Source organism: Cupressus sempervirens, chromosome 9 (genome assembly GCF_028749045.1).
Source record: "Cupressus sempervirens isolate cs-2001-9-10 chromosome 9, ASM2874904v1, whole genome shotgun sequence".
NCBI lineage: Eukaryota > Viridiplantae > Streptophyta > Pinopsida > Cupressales > Cupressaceae > Cupressus > Cupressus sempervirens.
Genome location: NC_143126.1, coordinates 634,187,366 through 634,209,211, shown reverse-complemented (window position 1 = coordinate 634,209,211; position 21,846 = coordinate 634,187,366). Strand labels below are relative to the sequence as shown.

Here is a 21,846-nt window from a genome sequence, read left to right as displayed (position 1 = left end):
TTAATTAACCTAATTATATATTTTATTGAAAATTGGAGACATTACAAATCCTCGCCGCCCAAAGATTGCTTGTTGTCAAGCAATTCGCTATTCAATCCCTACTATCAATTTTTGGATTACAAATCAAACACACAAATAGAGCATGTGAGTTGATATCAAACCTTTGTTTGTTACATCCCAAATTTTGCCCTAAGTTTTAAATTGATCATAGCTGTTGGTTTAACGAATTATTTCTTTTCCTGATCATGCAAAACAAGTTAGTTAATTATAGACGTTGTATCAATTTATTTCTTTCCTGACCATGAGAAGTGAGTTAATTATTAACGTTGTACCAACTGATAATGAATTATTTCAGAATTTCTTTCATGATCATGTGAAATGAGTTAGTTATTATAGACGTTGATGAAAATAATCAAGCAACCTATAATTGGCATTTGATGATTGACAATTGTTGATTGGAATTAACGATCAATATATATATATATTTGAATTAATGTCTTGGCAAGAATCTTTTGCTTGGGTGATTGCAGGAAAAAGACTGAAGAGAGGGGAAGCATTGCTAAATGGGATCATTGGAAGGGGATGGTTGATTTGGTCCAATCATTAGGATCGACAGGAATGACCTAAAACTGTCTTGGAAAGGATACAAAGACTTCACCACAGGTTACATTAAGGGACATCATGAGCTATTAGGATAACAATATAATAAAAACTTAAAATAATCTAAATTAAATATAATTCATACCTTTGAAGATTTATTATTGATTTTTTTTATTTAATCATTATTATAAACTCTCAAATACGAATACATATATATAAAAATGAAGTGGCTCCAATAAATTATAATTATATAATCTATTGATGTCACCTCATCAATATACATATATAGACGTACATAAGGGCTTATAATAATAATAATATAAAGATTAAACTCTTCAACTTTTAATTCTTTTTCCCTCTTTGTTCTTTCCTTTCAAAATTCAAATTTATGAAGGAATCAAAAAGCCTTCTTGATAGCTAATGGTAGCCCAAAAATCACGGCTGACCATTAAAATGTTCATTATGAAATTGATTGGGGACACCCTTCTTCTTTCTATGTTTTTCTAGTCTCCTCCCAAAATCTGCTATGCTTATTACTGAATCCTGTGAACCATGTTTTGATAATTAATCCTTCCTAGCTCTATAATCTGAAATCATTCCTCTGATTTCTCTAAAACCAACAGTGATAGAAATTCAAAACAAGGCAATATATAGCGGAGATCAAGAACACCAATTGGTGGAAAGAGAAACCCGAACTTGAAATCAGGTCATGTGATTCATTGTTTCAGTCAGCTTCCATAATCTTTTATTCTGAACATTATCAATGCCTTTGTAGAATTTCGTTTACCATTAAGTACCTTGTTGCTGTCGATTATTTTGAGCAGAGAAATGAATAGAAAGTGTAGTTAGAATTGTATCTCACAACCACAATCAATTTTACAAACAGTCTGATATCTTGTTCTTGATTTAAATTTGATTAACCATGAGAATACTTAAATTCTGGATTTGGAGGATAGAGAATTCAATTGAGTAGTATAAATCAATATCTATGCTTATGTATTTCCCATCCTTCATTTTATTTCTTCTCTCTCATTCTAGTTCGGCATATTCTCCTTAGCTGGTTAAGATTGATTAGTGGAAATATTCCATTATGCTATCTGTTGATATCTGAGGTGTTTATGAATCTAATCATTAAAATGATCCTGAGCTTACACCATTTATACAGCCCATGGAAACTGAGATAATCATGAATGTTGGAATGAATCCATATGATTGCATTGTTTTTAATATATTTCCAGGCATGAATTCAGAATATTTTGTCATGTCCCCAATTTTTGCCCTTCCTTAGTGACAACATTTCTAGCAGGGTTGGTCTATTATTTGGTTCCCATAGGTCCGCAGAGCGTAGAGGGAACCAACCCAGGGACTTTGAGAGTCATGCATGAGCTTCCCAAGTAGTTTGGAGTAGTAGACAACAATTTCCTACAATTTAAGAGGGATTCCTAATTTGTAGGGATTGACTAGGAGTGGTCTAGGAGGCATTTGGAGACCTCGGCGAACATTTTGGAGACTTAGAGTGCATCTCCTATTTTTTAGGAGGCATTCATATTTTTTGGAGGAACTCCCAGTTCAGTGATAGTTCTCTCAGAGGTGCACACAGCAGGGGAGTCATTGGGACTCCATTTTGATTGATTGGGGTTGTCTCCTACTTTTTAGGAGCATCCCTAGATTTTAGAGATGGACTACCAGTTGACACATCTTGTCCGGCATTAGTCACAGACAGGTGACAAGGTCAGATTCATGTTTGATTGGTCATTTTGGGCCTTTTGGGACCATTTGGGAAATATTTTAATATATTTAAATATTTCCTAAGTTGGTGATTAAATAAATTAAAATAAGGTTAATAATATAACCATTTTGGAGTAATAAGGGGATTTTGGCTTCAGTTGATCAGGTACAGCTATGTGTTATAGCTTGTTGGAAAAGTCTCGAATTATTATACATGATTTTTACTATTTGTAGACTTTTTGGTGCCTTCAGCTATGGAATTTTAATAAAGTGATGTTTTTCCTATAGCATGGACGACTTTAATTGGGAAAATGTTATTTTATTATATTTTATTTAAAGGGCAAAGTGTAATTTCCCTTTAGGATTCCATTGACAGTTGGAAGGGGATATAAGGAGATGGAGACCTAATTTCTTATTATCTTTTGCATATTGAAAAACTTGTTTTTGTGAATTGGCTCTGAGAGAGCAATTCTTCATCTGGGATGCAAAACCCAGGTTCTGGATTTGCTGGGACGTAGCCCTCAGTAGTTATTGGCATTGGATTCTTCAGACACCGTGCGTTGCTATCAGGGATAGAGTATGCCATTCTTTATTGTGGATTCAAGTTGCAGATTTATGGTTTCAGCGTTGCAGATTGATTCTTTCAACTGGGACGTGATTCTTTGCAGTCTTACGCCTGCCATTTGTAACAGTTTGGCATCATTGTTGGATGTAAGCTCTTTGGAACTGCATTGGATTTATTATTTGGCTTTATAAATCAGAAATCTGCCTGGTACGATTTATAGCAATTCTGATTTGGTTCTATGTTCTTATTTATTTTCAGTCTCCTCTCATGTTTATTGTTCATTATTCATTACTATTGTGAAAACTATCAAAAAACACAAAACAAAAACAAAACCTTCTGCAACTTCTGTCCATTCTCAAAGACCATCAAAGAAATCACAGAAAAATATAGTTTATTAATTTAAAAACTACAGCAGATCAGCAAGGGCATCTATCAGGGATCTTTCATATTTTGACACCAAGGAATTCACCTAGCAATGAACCCATAGTAATGGTGAAGAGGAGTGAAACCAAATTGGAATCTTGAGGACACTGAGGAATTCACCGAGCAGAGAGGCCAATGAATGGTGAAGACGTGTAAACTTAACTTGTAAACAAAACCAAGAAAATCAGATTGGAATTAAATAATTAAATAGCTCATGCATGTCCTAAAAATGGAACGTGTTGTCAAGTCGAGTGGTGGAGATTAGGTTTACGAACCCAAATTGAAATGCTTGGCCAAGGTAGTTATAGGCATATGTGCCAATCATGAGATCTTTTGTTTGTCCATAAGTTTCAGTTATTTAGGAATAACTGATGGGGGACTCAAACCACAGGGTAGCTCGGATGGCTGGACTTAAGAACATCCCAAGCCCGATCCCGAGGTAGGGAGGGTCGTTTTATTAAGTTAGGATGTGTGGGGATAAGTATGGTCCAAGGTTGGGAGGTTAAGCCTATGTCAATGCTTCTCCTCTCACCAATGTCGATGCTTGAACAACATGACAAAGTCATTTCTTTATTATTTCTGTATGTCACTTTTGCACTTTTACCTCTTTAAATTCATGGAAGAATAACAAGATAGTTTAGATTTCTAAAAGCATAAATTGAATGAAAATATTAGTTGATATAGAAGATAGTTGTTACTTTCAGCTGAACATGTTATCAGTTAGTAATGGTTTAGATGTTGCAAAGTTAACATTTATTTTTCTTAGTTGAATATAAATTACAAATAGAATAGAAAATTGTTGCTTCTTTCTAATTAGATTAGTCATTGTCAAGTGAAATGGAATCAGTTATTCGTTAATTAGGCATTTTAATTTGCTTAGGGAAACTCATTTGTTATATATGGTATTAAAGCGTTGGGTTTGACACTGAACCTAGGGCACCCTACCTTCTTGAAATCTGAAAGAATTTTAGAATGACTACAGGATGCAAGTATGTAGAACACCCCACAAGAAGACTCGACACCCCATCATTCCCTATCTTATTAAAAACATGACTAAATATGACTACACTTGTTGTTCTATACCCCAAGACAACAAAAGTCTGAATCATGCAATTCAACGGATGAAGAAAGAAAGAGTCAAGTGAACTTTTGCTAGCAAAACAACATATAGAAAGAAGCTGATTCAAAGCTGGAACACTCGTCAGAGCAATCCTCTTTTATAGTTCCATAGATACTGAATGGTGTGGAATATGTATCAATCTGAGCCAAAACTAAGTGCTGAAAAACAAGATTAAATGTTATATGTTGATGTAAACATCCTCAATAGAGGAAATTTTGTAAATAAGGTTGCTCTAAGTGATGCAATGAAGTAATAAGTTAAATTAAGTTATTTGAAAATCATGTGTTTGCAAAACTTTTCCTTTTTTTGTAAAAATCTCTTCTTTTTCCACATAATTCACACAATTGTAAAGTAATAGGTGGGAACCATAAACATAAAAATGAACACCAACGAGAACATTGTAAATCAAGACATAATACATGAGAATCCTCAATCTTCTAATGAATTGCTACTCCAGATCTTGCATGAAACACAACTAAAGTTAGAAAACATGGAAAGAAGAATGAGTGAAATGGCAGCTCAGATAGGGTAGAACCATGAGGAAACTCAAAGCTCACCACCTCCTAGAGTAAAGACAAAAGTCTCTGAGCATAACAAAACCCCCTCTCCCAAGCAATCGGAAAAAAAGAAGAAGAAAGAGGTAGTGGCTGACTTGTCAGTAGACATTAAGAAAATTAAACCACCTAAGTTTTCCGGTTCTAAGTCCGGGGAGGAAGCAGAAGCTTGGTTAACCGAGATGGAAAATTATTTTTAGATTAGAATTTTCTCTGAAACTTGAAAAGTAGTTTGGGGAATATATCATCTTACCGGAGAAGCTGCAACTTGATGGGGAAACACCAAAGTTGCCAAGGTTGAACAAAACATTGGAACCACTAAGATCAGTTGGAAAAAAATTGTTAACATATTCTAGAACCGTTGGCTGCCACAAACCTTTTATGATCAGAAGATTTTAGACTTCCAAGACTTAAAATGATGAAACATGTTAGTACATAAGTACTGGGAGAAGTTTACTCGGTTGTTAAAATACGTGCCATCATATCAGTAGGACATCAATTTGAAGGTCAGGAAATTTACTATGGGTTTGAACAATAAGATAGGAGGAGCTATTAATGTTCTCGCTCCTCGAACCATGGAAGAAGCCCTAGAGAAGGCTGTTCAAAAAGAACACAAGATCAGGAAGGATGACTCCATCCAAGATAAGTGAAAGACAACCTGGAATTCAAAAGGTGCTGATTTTGAGACTCAAAAACAGCAATTTAAGGACTACAAATACAACAAACCAGAGTTAAAGGGCAATGGAGCTAAGGATGCCAAAAGCAATTATAATATGAATAAGAACAACAAGAATAATGAGAGGAAAGGACCACTAGGAGGATGTTTTATTTGTGGAGGAGATCATTATGCAAATTGGTGCCCTAGTAAACCCAACATCAGCCAGCGACAACGACCACCTTTACTGCAACGACAACAAATCTTTCAAAAAAGGATTTACACAACCTTCGATAATAGACAGGTAGAACAACAAATAGGCCCCATTGAAACTCCAGGTAAGATCTATGGAAACACTGTATCCATTTTAATTGATACTGGAGCATCTGAATGTTTTATATCACCTAGACTGTTAAGTAAGTTAAAGAAAAGATCTAGTTTTATGGAAAAACCATGGACAGTCGAGTATGCGAACCAGTCAAGGGCTAAGGTAGAGCAGTGCCTATTTGAAGCTCAGGTTGACTTTCCAAAATTTTCAACGGAATTGAACTTATATGTGGCACCCCTTGGGTCATACAATATTATCATAGGAATCAATTGGCTTAGTGAACATAAGGCCAAAGTAGATTGTCTTGCCAAAACTGTAAACTGTGTGGATGATTAGGGTAGACCAACAAGCATTTCAGGGATTAAGCATGAAATTAGATCAAAACAAATTTCTGCAATGCAACTTAAAAGATATGGGAGAAAGGGTTGTGAGATTTTTCCAGTTAGGATTGAGGACACAAGGGAACCGAAAATCATAGATGGAAAACTCGCTGAGTTTCCTAGCTCGGCGAGTTTTTCACCGGTTAACTCGCCAATTTAAAAACTCGGCAGTCTGGTAAAAACTTGCTGAGTATTCGGCAAAAACTCGGCGAGTTTTTATTAAAAACTTGCGATTTACTAGTGAAAGGTTTGCCCACGGCCTGTGATGGGTTAAAGCGGCAGTGAATGTGTTTTTTCTCATTCTTTCTTGTATTTGCATTGTTTAGAGCCTTGAGGAATGAAGAGAAGAAGGTTTGGAGGCATTCTTGGCTGATTGCAAGTGATTCAAGGCGGATTTGAGTGGATTGTAGAGGATTCTAACCGATTTTAGAAGACAAATTTCTTTCCAGGTATGTTCATCTTATCATAGTTTGAAAACTTTTTATAGTTTTATAACAAATGTTCTTTTGTTTTTGTTGTTGTCTGTAAATGTTTTAAAATCATTTAAAATCATTTTGAATCATTTGAAACCCTAGCTTCTAAGGATATGGTTGAAGTTTGAAGTTTGAATCATTTGAAACCCTAGCTTCTAAGTTCTAACTTTGTTTATTCATTTTTCAATAAATTTATGTGTAGGGCAGCAGTCAAGCATTAAAAAAACTTGACAAATCCGCAAGAGTGGCCACAAACACCATGCCCTTCTGGATATATAGGCACTCGGCCTAAAAATGCAAGAGATAAGACATGGCAGTTTGCCTATGAAGCTCCAAATGATGTTGGGAAAGTGATATGCATTCCATGTGAGAGAATTATTTCTGGAGGCATAAACTGCCTTAAATACCACCTTGTAGGCATAAAGAAACATGATTTAAATCCTTGTCTCAAGGTAACTGATGAAGAAAAAAGATTCATCAATGCCCTGCTTGCAGCTGCTGAAGAGAAAAAATTGAATAGGAGGAGGGCAAAATTAGCTATGAGGGCAGCCATAGCTGAATCTGAAGGAGCTCCTTTTGATATGCAAAAGGAAGAAGAAGCACTTGAGAACATACCAGGATCTCTTCGTGGCCCACGGATCCACAAACAAAATTTTTCTTTTACCAGTTCCACTTCTTCTACATCTCCTACTTCTTCATCACCATTCGGATCCCCATCAAGGATAGGGGGTTATTTTGTGCCCAGGAACACACCTAGAGCACAGCCATCATTAGAGGGCACTGCATGGTTTAAGGAGGTGCATGAGCAAACTGATATTGCAGCATCTGATTTTTGATTTTTCAACAATATCTCAATGAATGTCGTTGATAGTCCCTATTGGGTCAATATGGTCAATGCAATAACAATATCAGGCAAAGGGTACAAGCCGCCTAATCGCAAGGATATGAGTGGAAGGTTAGTATTTTACTATTTAAATTTTAGTAATTGTAAATAATTGTGATTCACTTTAGTTCATTGTTATATTTTAAATTTTAATTGTTATAACTTATTTCCTATTTTTTACTAACACGTACACTTTATTTAATATTACACCTAAATTTTGTAGGTTGCTTGACAAAGTGGTTGGTAGAGCAACATTATTGATAAAAGACCAAAACAAAGAGTGGAAGAAGTATGGCTGCACCATTTTATTTGATGGGTGGACAAATGGAAGAAGTAGAACCATTATTAATTTCTTGGTTGCTTGCAAAGATGATGGGGTGTTTTGGAAATCTGTCGATGCCTCCAACAAAGTGAAAAATGCAGCCGCATTGGCTTTAATGTTGGAGAATGTTGTCATGGAGGTGGGAATAGAGAATGTGGTGCAAATAATCACGAATAATGCAACAACATATGTGGCAGCAGGTAAATTTAATTTTTTATATTCGAATCAATATGAATCATAAATGTAATGCTATGGTATTATTCAATTTATATTTGATGTAATTTGTAAATACTAAATATGGAAAGTTTGTTATTGATTATTGATTTTTTGCTAAACTTTTAGGTAGAATCCTCCAAGAGAGGCATCCCACACTCTTTTGGTCACCTTGTGCAGCACATGTCCTTGACCGTCTTTTGGAGGACATAGGAAAACTTGATTAGGTGAGTCCAGTTGTGGAAGATGCTAGGCGAGTCACGAAATATATCTATAATTACCCATGAGTTCTCAGTTTGATGAGAAAAGCCACTAAAGGCAAAGATTTGATGAGACCTGCTATGACAAGGTTTGCAACGGTCTTCTTGACGTTGCAAAGTATTCTTGACCGCATATTGGCTTTGAAGCAAATGTTTGTGTGTGCTGATTGGGTTGCTTCACCTTACTCAAAGAAGCCCGAAGAAGAGGCTGTGGCACGGATAGTCTTTGATGATATCCTTTTTGCAAAGGCTAAGGAGATTGTGAAGGTAACTTCAAAAATCAAAACATTATATTTTTAGTTTATTCAAATTTCATTATCAATTCATAACTTACTATGTTATTAACTAATTTGTATTTTTCAAATTTCAAATGTAGATGTCTCTACCCCTGGTTCTAGTCTTGTGCATATGTGATGGGTAGCAATCCCCAATGGGAGGTCTTTATGAGGCCATAGATAGGGCAAAAGAGGCTGTTAGAAGTTACTATCATGGGGACAGTCTCAGATTTGACCCCATTTGGGAAATAATTGATAGGAGGTGGAACAATATGCTCCACCAACCTATTCATGCAGCAGGCTACTTCCTCAATCCCAAATTCAGGTACTATGAATCATGATAATTGATTGTCCTTGAAGTTGGGATTTTACTAAGACTTTATTTTACTTTACTTTTTAAGGTTGTGTAGTAAGACTTGATATCATTTTCTATTTGTTTTAGGGCGGATGATTCCTACTCAGATCCTAATGGAGAGGTCATGGAAGGTCTCTCTAAATGCATTGAGAGAATGATATCAAGTGAAGAGGAGAGAGACCTTATTGTGACCGAACAACAAATCTATGTGGAATTGAGGGGTCCTTTGTTCTCTTTTATGCTAGCAAAGAGAGCAAGATTTACTCAAACACCAGGTAAAGCGTCAAACTTTAAAACTTTTGCTAATTGATAAGTTGTGCTTTTGATTTTTTTTTATTGCTTTATAACTTTTTTTATTTTGTTTTGCAGATGTTTGGTGGGCAAGTTGGGGTGGCAATACCCCAAATTTAAGGAAATTTGCTCTCAGAGTCCTATCCCAACCTTGTAGCTCATCCCATTGTGAGCGCAATTGGAGCTTATTTGAGTCCATCCACAAAAAGAAAAGAAATAGAATGACTCAAAAACGGCTTAATGACCTTGTTTATGTGCACTATAATCTTAAGTTGCGCATAAAAAAGGCACAGCTCTTAGAACTACCTGGTCCACTTGATCTAGATGAGATAGATCCTTATTCTGATTGGATAGTACAGGAGTCAGGTCCATTGTTTACACCAGATGAGATCGCTGATTTGGAGAGGCAGGCCATGGAGGGGGAGGTTGACGCTGATTTTCAGTTCACTATGGATGACATTGAGGATGAGGACGAGGATGAGGACGAGGACGAGTATGATTCAGGCAAGGATCAGGCATTACCATTAAGAGGAGATGCATCCTCTTCTAGGATGCCAAGCCAGTCAGTAGGGACGTCGAGCGAGGGGACACAGCCACAGAGTTCACAGTCACGCAGCTCACGCCCTATCCCAGTGCGGGGCACTTCTTCTAGGACTAGACCCCCTCGCTTTCCTGCTAATGCAAGTGGAAAGAGGAAGATGTGATTGAGTCATTGACATTGTATTGATGTATTTAGACTTTTAGTATTTACTTCTAGTTTGACAGATTGAAACTATTTACTATTTTGCTTCCTACCATGAGCATTCTGCATGAGAATGCAATTTTGTATGCACTATGCATTTATATATATCTAAACTCTGTTTGTTTCTTTTGTATTGTCTTTAATTAACTTATTAGATGCATCTTCTCATTAAATTTTGCAAAATAAATGTATTTTTAATTAAATTTCAGCGGTTTTTTAGGTTCCCGAGTTTTTTTTTTTAAATCGCCGAGTTTTTCCCGATTAAACTTTTGGGGGGCTTGGCGAGTTTTTGCCTTTCGCGAGTTTTCCAACTATGCCGAAAACCACCACTTATGGAGATGACTACATTATGAAGATGGGGAAATCAGAGAAAAGTTAAAAGAATCCTTTGAGGAAAAATACCCCTATTTAAAGAATTATCAAGACGTATTTCCTGAAGAACTTCTTGGATTACCCCCTTCCCGAGCATTTGATTTCAGCATAGATTTGATACTAGGAGTAGAACCCATATCTCGGGCACTATATAGGATGACAACTACAGAATTAAGAGTCCGTTTGGTTGCTAGAATAAAATCATAATAGGAATAGAAAATTAGAATTCATTTTTAATTCTCTGTTTGGTGTGCCAAATCAGAATTGGGAATAGGAATACATATTCCCATTTTGCCTCAAAATGAGCATTTGTCCATTCTCTAAAATACTTGTAATTGGTATTGTTATTCCCATTCCCATTTTGAATTTTTCTTATTTGAAAATGTTTTCAGATCCACTTCATTATAACTTCCTGTTAGAGCTCCCCAAAATGAAAAATCATGGCCATTTTCAAACTGATGATACTGAAAAAATATATATACTCCTCGGATTCTACTCACGGAAGACCAGTGCATAGTGGCCAACAAATTACTCAGCAACACAATTCGATTGCTCAATGTGGGGATTTGGATTCACGCACTTTAATGTTTTTTGCTTCAAATTCTTTTTGCAAACGCCATGAATTTGTTAAAAATAAGCATGTGAGAAGATGAAACCCTCTATAAATTATGTTTTTTCTTTTTCATTCATAAAATTTGATGGGGTTCGAACCTTCAATCTTCAATTCAAGTTTGTGCAACCAAACAAGAGATAAATGGGATTGGGTTGTAATTTCCTATTCTCATTCACCATTTCCATTCCCATTCAAATTTTCTCTTCTAATTCCCAATTACTATACCTGCAACCAAACGTGCCCGAATGGAATTATAGATCCAACTTTAGGATATGCTAGATAAGAAATTGATCCAGCCTAGTGTCTCACCATGGGGAGCCCCAGTGCTATTTGTAAGGAAGAAGGATAGAACCATGAGATTATACATAGATTACAGAATGCTCAATAAAGTCACCATGAAAAACCAGTACCCATTGCCAAGGATAGATGATCTTTTTGATCAAATGAAGGGTGCGACAGTATTTTCAAAAATTGACTTGAGGTCAGGATACCATTAGCTTCGAATAAAGGATGAGGATATACATAAAACCACATTCAAAACCAGGTATGAACATTATGAGTTTATAGTATTACGATTCGGGTTAACCAATGCCTCAACAGCTTTCATGAATTTAATGAACAACATATTTCAGGATTGTTTGGACAAGTTTGTATTGGTCTTTATAGATGACATCTTAATATATTCTAAGACCAAGGAAGAACATCAAAGGCACTTAGAAATAGTTCTGCAAAGATTAAGAGAACATAAACTATATGGGAAGTAATCTAAGTGCGCCTTCTATCAAAAGGAAATTCAGTATCTAGGGCACATTATATTAGCCCAAGGTATAGCAATAGATCTATCAAAGATAAAAGAAATTAAAGAATGGCCCATACCTAGGAATGTATCCAAAGTTAGGAGCTTCATGGGGCTAGTAGGGTTCTATAGAAAGTTTGTCAGAAATTTGTCAAGGATAGCCTATCCGATCACTTCGCTTCAGAGGAAGGGAAAAAAATTTATCTGGACAGAGAAGTGTTAATCAATCTTCGAGTTTTTGAAAGAAAAATTGACTACAACACCTATACTAAGGGTACCTGACCCACAAAAGCAATTTGTACTTATAATAGATGCATTCGTAGAAGGATTAGGGGGTGTGTTAATGTAGCATGAACAGGTCATTGCTTATGAATCTACGAAACTGAAAAACTATGAACAAAATTATGCACCCCATGATCTTGAATTAGCAGCAATTGTGCATGCCTTGCAAATGTGGAGACATTACCTAATCAGAAAACCTTTTGAGCTTAGATCCGATCATCATAGTTTGAAGTATACTTTCACCCAACCGAATCTTAATGCTAGACAGAGGAGGTGACTGAAAATTTTCGCAGATTATGAGTTCGACATAAGTTATATTAAAAGTAAAGAAAACAAGGTGGCAAATGCCCTAAGCAAGAGAAGACACATTTTGGCCATAACTACTATAGACTTCAGGTTAAGAGATCATATTTTACGATACTTAGAGCATGATGAGTTTTATGCAGAAATCAGCCTATCTCTTATCAAAGACCCACAAGATCATAACTATTCAGATTTTAGCTTAGAAGAGGATGCATTATTAAGATATCACCACGAAATCTATGTACCTAACGACCCTGAACTCCAAAGACTGATCTTAGGTGAATTTCATTCAGCCCCATATTCAAGGACATCCGGGAGTAACAAAAATGTTATTTGATATAAAACCTCTATATTTCTGGAAAGGGATGAAAAGGGAGATAACCGAGTTTGTCACAGGTTGTTTGGAATGCCAAAGAGTAGAAGCAAAACATCGGTACCCAATAGGTTTGCTACATCCTAACGAGGTACCCGAGTGGAAATGGCAAGTAATATCCATGGATTTCGTACAGGGATTACCTATGACACGAAATCGACACAACACTATTTTGGTCATGGTTAATAGATTGACAAAAGTTGCTCATTTTATACCAGGAAATTTAACTGATGGAGCAATAGAGATTGCCCATAAATTTATGAAAGAGATTTTCAGGTTACATGGGATTCCAGAGAAAATTATTTCAAATAGGGATGCTAGAATAATCTCCAGACTCTGGCAAACATTATTTACAGCCTTGGGTACTAAATTAAACATCAGTTCAGCTTATCATCCAGAGACAGATGGTCAAACAAAACGAGAAAATTTGGTATTAGAAGATCTCCTAAGAGTATACTATATGGACTGACAACATCAATGGGAAACATACTTACCCCTGGTAGAGTTTGCATATTACAACTCCTATCAGTCCACCATTGGAATGGCTCCCTTTGAGGCCTTGTATGATCATAAGTGTAGAACTCTAGTAAGTTGGAATCGGTTGGAAGACAGAATCATTGGTGGGCCTAAACTGCTTCAAGAGATGGAGGAGCAAGTAACCCAAATCCGTCAAAGTTAAAGGAAGCGAATGACAGACAAAAGAGTTATGTTGATGCCAAAAGAACACCTACAGAATTCTCAGTAGGGTACAAGGTACTACTAAGGGTTAAACCTCAGAAAAGTACTATCAAGTTTGGCAAAAATGCTAAGCTAGCCCCGAGATATGTGGAACGCTTTGAAGTTCTAGAAGTTGTGAACCCAGTAGCTTATAGAATTTCTTTACCAGTAGCCCTTGCCAGGATGCATGACGTCTTCTATGTGTCATATCTTAAAAAGTATAGTACCCACCATGAACATATGATTGATTGGAAATTATTGCAAGTGTGAGAACCAGGGGTGGTAGAGGTAAGACCACTCAAAATACTCGAGGTACATAAGCTACGCTTATGAAATCGGGAAGTGACTCAGTGTAAGGTTCAGTGGGACCAGTATGCTGAGGATAATGTCACCTGGGAGGATTATCATGACATTTTTCAAAGATACCCCCCCCGTCTTTTCTCTGAAAACTGAAAAACTAAATATTTATTTTCTTCCTCTATAAATTGACTAAGTATTACTTAAGTTTGCTATTGTGTTCATTGAGGGTGATTGAAAATCTAAGGGGGTGGGTATGTTACATCCCAAATTTTGCCCTAAGTTTTAAATTGATCATAATTGTTGATTTAACAAATTATTTCTTTTGCTGATCATGTGAAACAAGTTAGTTAATTATAGACGTATCAATTTATTTCTTTCCTGACCATGTGAAGTGAGTTATTTATATACATTGTACCAACTAATAACAAATTATTTCTTTCATGATCATGTGAAATGAGTTAGTTACTATAGATGTTGATGAAAATAATCAAGCAACCTATAACTAACATTAGATGATTAACAATTGTTGATTGGAATTAATGTCTGGACGAGAATGTTTTGCTTGAATGATTGCAAGAAGACTGAAGAGAGGGGAAGCATTGCTAAACGGGATCATCGGAAGGGGATGGTCGATTTGGTCCAGTCATCAGGATTGACAGGTATGACCTAAAACTATCTTGGAAAGGATATGAAGACTTGACCATAGGTTACATTAAGGGACTGCATGAGCTATTAGAATAACAACATAATAAAAACTTAAAATAATCTAAATTAAATATAATTCATACCTTTGAAGATTTATTATTGAACTTTCTTATTTAATCATTATTATAAACTCTTAAATACGAATACATATATATAAAAATGAAGTGGCACCAATAAATTATAATTATGTAATCTATTGATGTCGCCTCATCGATATACATACATAAACGTACATAAGGGCTTATAATAAAAAAGAAGAAGATTAAACTCTTCAACTTTTAATTCTTTTTCTCTCGTTTTTTCCTTTCAAATTCAAATTTATGAAGGAATCGAAAAGCCTTCTTGATAACCGATGGTAGCCCAAAGGTCATGACTGACCATTAAAAAGTTCATTATGAAATAGATTGGGGACATCCTTCTTCTTTCTACATTTTTCTACACTCCTCCCAAAATCTACTACGCTTATTACCGAATCCTATGAACCACATTATGATAATTAATCTTTCCTAGCTTTGTAATCCGAAATCATTCCTCTAATTTCTCTAAAACCAACAGCGATAGAAATTTAGAACAAGTCAATATACAATGGAGATCAATAATACCAGTTGGCAGAAGGAGAAACCCGAACTTGAAATCAAGTCATATAATTCATTGTTTCAGTCAGCTTCCATAGTCTTTCATTCTGAATATTATCAATTCCTTTGTATAATTTCGTTTACCATTAAGTACCTTGTTGTCGATTATTTTGAGCAGAGAAATAAATAGAAAATGTAGTTGGAATCGTATATCACAACCACAATCAGTTTTACAAATACTCCAATATCTTGTTCTTGATTTAAATTTTATTAACCATGAGAATACTTAAATTTTGGATTTGGAGGATAGAGAATTCAATTGAGTAGCATAAATCAATATCTATGCTTATGTATTTCCCATCCTTTATTTTATTTCTTCTCTCTCATTTTGGTTCGACATATTCTCCTTAGACGGTTAAGATTGATTAGTGGAAATAATCCATTATGCTATCTGTTGATGTTTGAGGTGTTCATGAATCCAATCATTAAAATGATCCTGAGCTTACACCATTTATACAACCCATTGAAACTGAGATAATCATGAATGTTGAAATGAATCCATATGATTGCAATGTTTCTAATATATTACCAGGCATGAATTTAGAATATTTTGACAATGAGGAAGTCACCTGGCTATGAAGCCATAGTAATGGTGAAAAGGTGTGAAACCAAACTGGAATCTTGAGGATAGTGAGGAATTCACCCAGCAGAGAGGCCAATAAATGGTGAAAAGGTGTAAATTTAACTTACAAACAAAACTAAGAAAATCAGATTGGAATTAAATAATTAAATAGCTCATGCATGTCTTGAAAATGGAACCTGTTGTCAAGTCGAGTGGTAGAGATAGGGTTTATGAACCCAAATGGAAATCCTTGGCCAAGGTAGTTACAGGCATATGTGCCAATCATGAGATCTTTTGTTTGTCCATAAATTTTAGTTATTTAGGAATAACTGGTGGGGCACTCAAACCACCGAGTAGCTCAGATTGCTGGACTTGAGAACATCCTAGGCCCAATCCCGAGGCAAAGAGGGTCGTTCTATTACGTTAGGATGTGTGGAGATAAGTATGGTCTAAGGTTGGGAGGTTAAGCCTATGTCAATGCTTCTCCTCTCACCAATGCCGAGGCTTCAACAACATGACAGTAATTTCTTCATTATTTCTGTATGTCACTTTTGCACTTTTACTTGTTTAGATTCATGGAAGAATAATTAGAATAGTTTAGATTTCTAAAAGCATAAATTGAATGAATAAATCAGTTGATATAGAAGATAGTTGTTACTTTACTTTCAGCTGAACATGTTATCAGTTAGTAATGGTTTAGATGTTGCAAAGTATCCATTTATTTTTTTCAGTTGAATATAAATTACAAATAGAATAGAAAATTGTTACTTCTTTCTAATTAGATTAGTCATTGTCAAGTGAAATGGAATCAATTATTCGTTAATTAGGTGTTTTAAATTGGTTAGGAAAATTCGTTGTTACACTGTTGCAACATACAATCATCTAGCTTTTGCTGCACTACTCTGATATAAACTTTGTCGTACTCTTCACTATGATGCCAATGACACTAGTCAATGAAATCCTTTACGTTATCATGTTAAAAAATCTCCTTGGGTATGGTCATAGGCATAAATGTTAATGCTAAGACAAACTTAGTCACCAACACGACCGGAGTGACCCCTATTATATTCTCGACTAGCAAATGACTTTTGGATAAACCTTGTAGAATATTCCCAACGGACAAAGCATTGACAATGTAACAACCACTTTTCCCAGATCTTAACTAACAACTAACATATCAAAGAAATACAGTTATTCCTTCATATTTTTAGGAAGACAGTTATATTTGTCATGTTCATGTGAATGAGATTAACAGTTACAATCAGTTAAACAGAAATCTCATAACTAACAATTGAAGATACCATTAATGAATTTACCAAGGAATTTAAAATCTACATACTGAAGAATTCAAAACCAAAAACCGTCTAGGGATGCTTCTACAAAACCCAGTTTAGTCCATAAAATACCTCTTAAGGAACAAATAGCTATACTAATTTATTGTAATGACGGTTACCAATATATCATCTAGGGCATCAAATACTACTGTATCAATTAGGGCATCAATTACCATTGAATCATTTAGGGCATCACATACCACCCTATCAATTAGGGCAATAACATTCAATTAAGAAAGTATGCTCATATTCATTATAAAAAATAATAGAAGATTGAAATATCAATCCATCAGATAAACCTATCTCCTACATATAGATATATTCCATGTCCAGTTGGAAGATCAACTGATCTAACTGGTTGCCAATTACATTGACGATAAGAGTTGCTTTCATTTAAAGGAATAACTAAAAACAATGATATAACTCAATCCATCTTATCTTCTACTTGAATAAATACCATAAAAGTAAAATACTTGTTACCAATAAATGTTTGAATGCTTAACTTATGTTTGTCTGATGCATGTCCCGACATCTTGTCAAGAGGGGAAACATTGTCAGAGGCTTAACCAACCATCCATGGACCTTAAACTTATCCCCACACTTTCTCTAACTAGAAAGGCCCTTCGTACCCATAATAGACATGGAACACTTTGTCAGCCACTGAGCATCCTCGTACTTAATCCCACCACTTGATTTTGACAAGAAGATAAATTAAGTGGACATGCATTAGCTATTTAATGATTCTTTTAAAAGTAATAAATTCATTGAATCACTTCTGATGTTGGTTTCATGTTCTTGCAGATTTTCTCTCACCTCTTCACCCTCTTTCTTGGCTATCCAGCTGTGTGAGTCCTGGGTGTTAAATCTCTAAGTAATTCAACTCCTTCACTAAACTTCTGCTAGTGAAAAGAATAATATAATCTCATTATTGTCATAATACAATTCCTATGACCCGAGAACTTTTTAAGAATTTACAAGAAGGTAGATTGAATATGAAGTCTGACTCGAAACAAGAGGCATCTTGCCATAACAAAATATATTTGATTCAGACATAATCATGGAACAAATGGACTCATCGAATATGCTATTCGATACATAGTCAAACAATGAGACATCGAATTAATTCTTACATCTGCAATTTCGAGTGTGTCAACATAAAACAATATGAAACAAGAGAGCTGACCACATAATCTGATTACTATAGTATGAAGTTTGGCTTGATTTGCCATAAAATTGGCTCTTCTGATATACATATCCAAATGCAGAGCTTTGATCAAATATAAGGCTATGACGCAGAATAGTCCTTAATCCATATGCAACAAATAAAAAGATGAATAAAAGAGGGAGCAGAGTTAAAAGTGCAGAACTTTGGTTTTTGGTTCTCCCCGACTAGTAAATAAAAGAAGGCATTCGAAAAATATAAAGGCTTCCAAGAAGCCATGACTCTTTGAGCAGTTATAAAAAGGAATAAGAATCAACTTCTTTAATCATCGATAAAAGATGCCAAGTGTACATTTTTGCCTCTTATAAAGAAATAATTAGGAGGAAGAATTCAAAGTTTACTAACTTAAAAAGGATAATTATTAAATTCTACCTCTCTATATATATTTGCGCATATATATATTATTTTGAATGGTAACATTATATTATTATCATTTGTCCAAGGTTATACCTACTAAGGTATGCATATAAAAATACGTGAATTACTTGGAAGATTATTTTATCTTCATATCTTCTCAACATAAACACATAATTAGGTATATGTATTTTAATAGATATGAGCTTGTATAAATTAATACTATGATGGCATCATACTTTTATACTTATATGCACATACATATATACGTATTAATTGAAGTGATGAGAATGTCAATATAAATCATTAAAGGTCAATCTTTTGATTATATTAAAATGTTTAATGTTTTATTGATTGTTCACCTAGCTCATGCGTGACCAATGTGTATATCCTATTATGCAATTGCTAGGTCTTCAACCATGGTGATTCAAGATTCATACCCGTTTTCCTAGTGATGGTGATGCCCCTATGTCCAATTCTTTTCTCACAATGCTTACACCCCTTTGACATACTCCCTACAAGGAAATTCTCCACAGTTAATCATATTACCATAACAAGTTATTAATCTTAATTGATCATAATGGCTAACTACTTTTTCAATTCCCATGAATTCATGATAAATAACCATTTATTTGCAATCTCATCATAATGGTTAACTAACATGTCATCTTCATATGAAATTATAACGACTAATCATCTTACCATTTCACATGATTATAACAAATTTCAACTGTCAATTGACTTCACGTGAAACCTCAACCGCTATATGAACATTTTAAATTGGGTCAAAATTTGGGATGTAACAAACAAAGAGTACCTAAGTGAAGGGAGCCTCAATCGTAAGTAGTTGATAGAATGGAGTCGCAACCATGAGTACCTCATTGAAGGGAGCCTCAATAGAGAAAGACTTGATAACAACATGCAGACGGTAATAACACGCATGTCGTATAGTCAATTAGCCAATGTCCCTTGACAAAGGGAGCCTTAATGGAGAGTATGTCAGTGAAGGGGTCCTCGGTCATAAGTAACTCAGCATTAGGAGTGACGAAGGATGCCTTGACAAAGGGAGCCTCAATGGAGAGTACCTCACAGGCAAATGAAACCTCGACAACAAACACAATTTTTAGCTACAAATAGAGCTTCAACAACATACAACTTTGACAATGAACAAAGCCTCAACGAAGAACATCTTCTAAATAACATACATGATGACAAAAGTAGCCATGTGATTAATGTAGCCACACTAATGGACACACAATGGTCAATGAGACAACCACGACGACAACGGGCACAACTATGACTACGATGACGGCAACAGACATAGCAACAACAATGAAAATGGACACAATGACGCTGGTAGACAAACTCAGCAACGAACATAGTGATGACAATAGGCACAGTGACAGTGAGACACAGACTCGACAATGGACATGTTGACAAACAACTAGAACAATGAACATGCCGACGAAGATAACTATCAAAGCTATCAGATTTCCACAATCCATGAGTATGGTATATGATTTCTAGGAAAGATTGTGTAAGAATTTTTTCTTTCAACAGATAACTATGGCAATAGACATAGACTTTACAACAGATATAGACTCTACAATGGCAACGAACACAACAATGGTGATGGACATAGGCTCAATGACATTAATGGTAATGATGGTGACAAACATAACTACGTTAATGGATACAAAATTGGTCATGGCAATGGTGGCGAATATAGACATAACTATGGTGATAGACACAATCGAAGTGATTGACATGGCCTCAGCAAGGGACACTTCCATGGTGACATAGACAACCACAATGATGGACAGGGCCTCGATGATGGATTTGGCCTTAATAGACACTATCACAGCGAAAAACACTAGCGATGATCACGGCAATAGACATAGCCATGACGCTTGAGGATGCACATAACCATGGTGGATAAAGACACAATGACGGACTCACAATCTTGGGAACAAGTATTTCTATGGTGAAGGCCCTAGCCACAATAGACACAACCTTGGTGATAAACACGACCTCACTAATGATCACAGTGTTAAGGGAAAACATAGCCTTGACAATGGCAATGTATAGAGCCTCAATGAGGGACACAACCCTGGTGACAGATTGAGCCTTGGCAATGGAAACAACCTTGGTGACAACCTCAATGATCAAGATACCCTCAAACAATACTTTAGTGATAGACACAACTAGATCCTTCGATTTTGTCTTAGCAAGATCCATGGAAGAAACCTCTCCATGTTTTAGGTGTTCTACCCATGTAGGTGTAAAAATCATCACCACAACCATACCAATTGGCACTGCCTCAATGCCCACACCAGTCAATATTGCCATGATGTCAATCAACACTTCTATTATTCCTATACTAGTCAACACCATGCCAGTCAACATTTTCAACTTACCAACCCACACTGCTACTACGTTGGGCAATACTATCATTGAACCTACACTAGTTGATACTACCACCATGTCAGATGATACTTCCATTGTACCACATGACATTGCCACAAGGCTAGAGGACACTACCACTTTATCTATACCAAAGGGCACCCTGCCATTCAACACTTCCACCACACCAATTATGAGATAATGCTCGTAATCACCAGGATCCCTAAGAAGCCAATCATAAACTATATTGATGTCTAGATCCACAACCTTCATGTAATCATCAATCTCCTACGAAACCTCATAGCCCATGTAGATCCTATTATTTTTGTGAGAAAGTTCTTCACTTGGAAAATTTGCAATCATGCACAACTTAGACACAACTGAAGGATAAAATCCATAATCAATCAAAGGTAGTAATTGTTCCTGCAAATGAGTGTTGGTAACATTTTCACTTTTAGGTTTGTGATTCCCTTGATAGAACTCTAGATCATTGTTTGTGCTCTCTTGAAGATTTTTAGTTTTTATCATCATTCCCAAAGTTGACAACATTGTGAGGGTTCACTCCCATATTGGCTTGGTTGTCAACCTATTTCAGATCTTCTATTTTGTCTTTTTTCTTGACCTCATTCTTTTCTTTTGAATTGTCAACAATTTCTCCACCATCAATCTTCCCTGAATCATTAACAATATCTCCATCTTCAATTTTTT

At 35.6% G+C, this 21,846-nt stretch overlaps 2 protein-coding genes and 1 long non-coding RNA gene across 13 annotated transcripts in view; 2 read left to right on the top strand and 1 right to left on the bottom strand.

The window, feature by feature from the left end:
• DCL2 (dicer-like 2) overlaps window positions 1-21,846 on the bottom strand; it is a 445,017-nt gene that overhangs the window by 116,226 nt on the left and 306,945 nt on the right. The window lies entirely within an intron of this gene.
• Window positions 1-21,846, top strand: part of LOC149540315 (uncharacterized) — a 241,509-nt gene that overhangs the window by 65,175 nt on the left and 154,488 nt on the right. The gene's annotated exons all lie outside the window — the stretch shown is intronic.
• Window positions 2,929-10,293, top strand: LOC149540316 (uncharacterized). The gene is made up of 5 exons (XM_089801436.1): window positions 2,929-8,231; window positions 8,374-8,771; window positions 8,881-9,104; window positions 9,222-9,409; window positions 9,504-10,293. The coding sequence occupies exons 3-5, from the start codon at window positions 8,935-8,937 to the stop codon at window positions 10,127-10,129; spliced, it is 984 nt and encodes a 327-aa protein (XP_089657562.1). The 5' UTR covers window positions 2,929-8,231; window positions 8,374-8,771; window positions 8,881-8,934; the 3' UTR covers window positions 10,130-10,293.

What these genes read in the sequence shown, in the direction of transcription:
- LOC149540316 (XM_089801436.1), top strand. Translation starts at nt 8,935, where the DNA reads ATGGGAGGTCTTTATGAGGCCATAGATAGGGCAAAAGAGGCTGTTAGA. An exon ending in TTCCTCAATCCCAAATTCAG is followed by an intron (nt 9,105 to 9,221) that starts GTACTATGAATC and finishes TATTTGTTTTAG; the next exon opens with GGCGGATGATTCCTACTCAG. An exon ending in AAGATTTACTCAAACACCAG is followed by an intron (nt 9,410 to 9,503) that starts GTAAAGCGTCAA and finishes TTTGTTTTGCAG; the next exon opens with ATGTTTGGTGGGCAAGTTGG.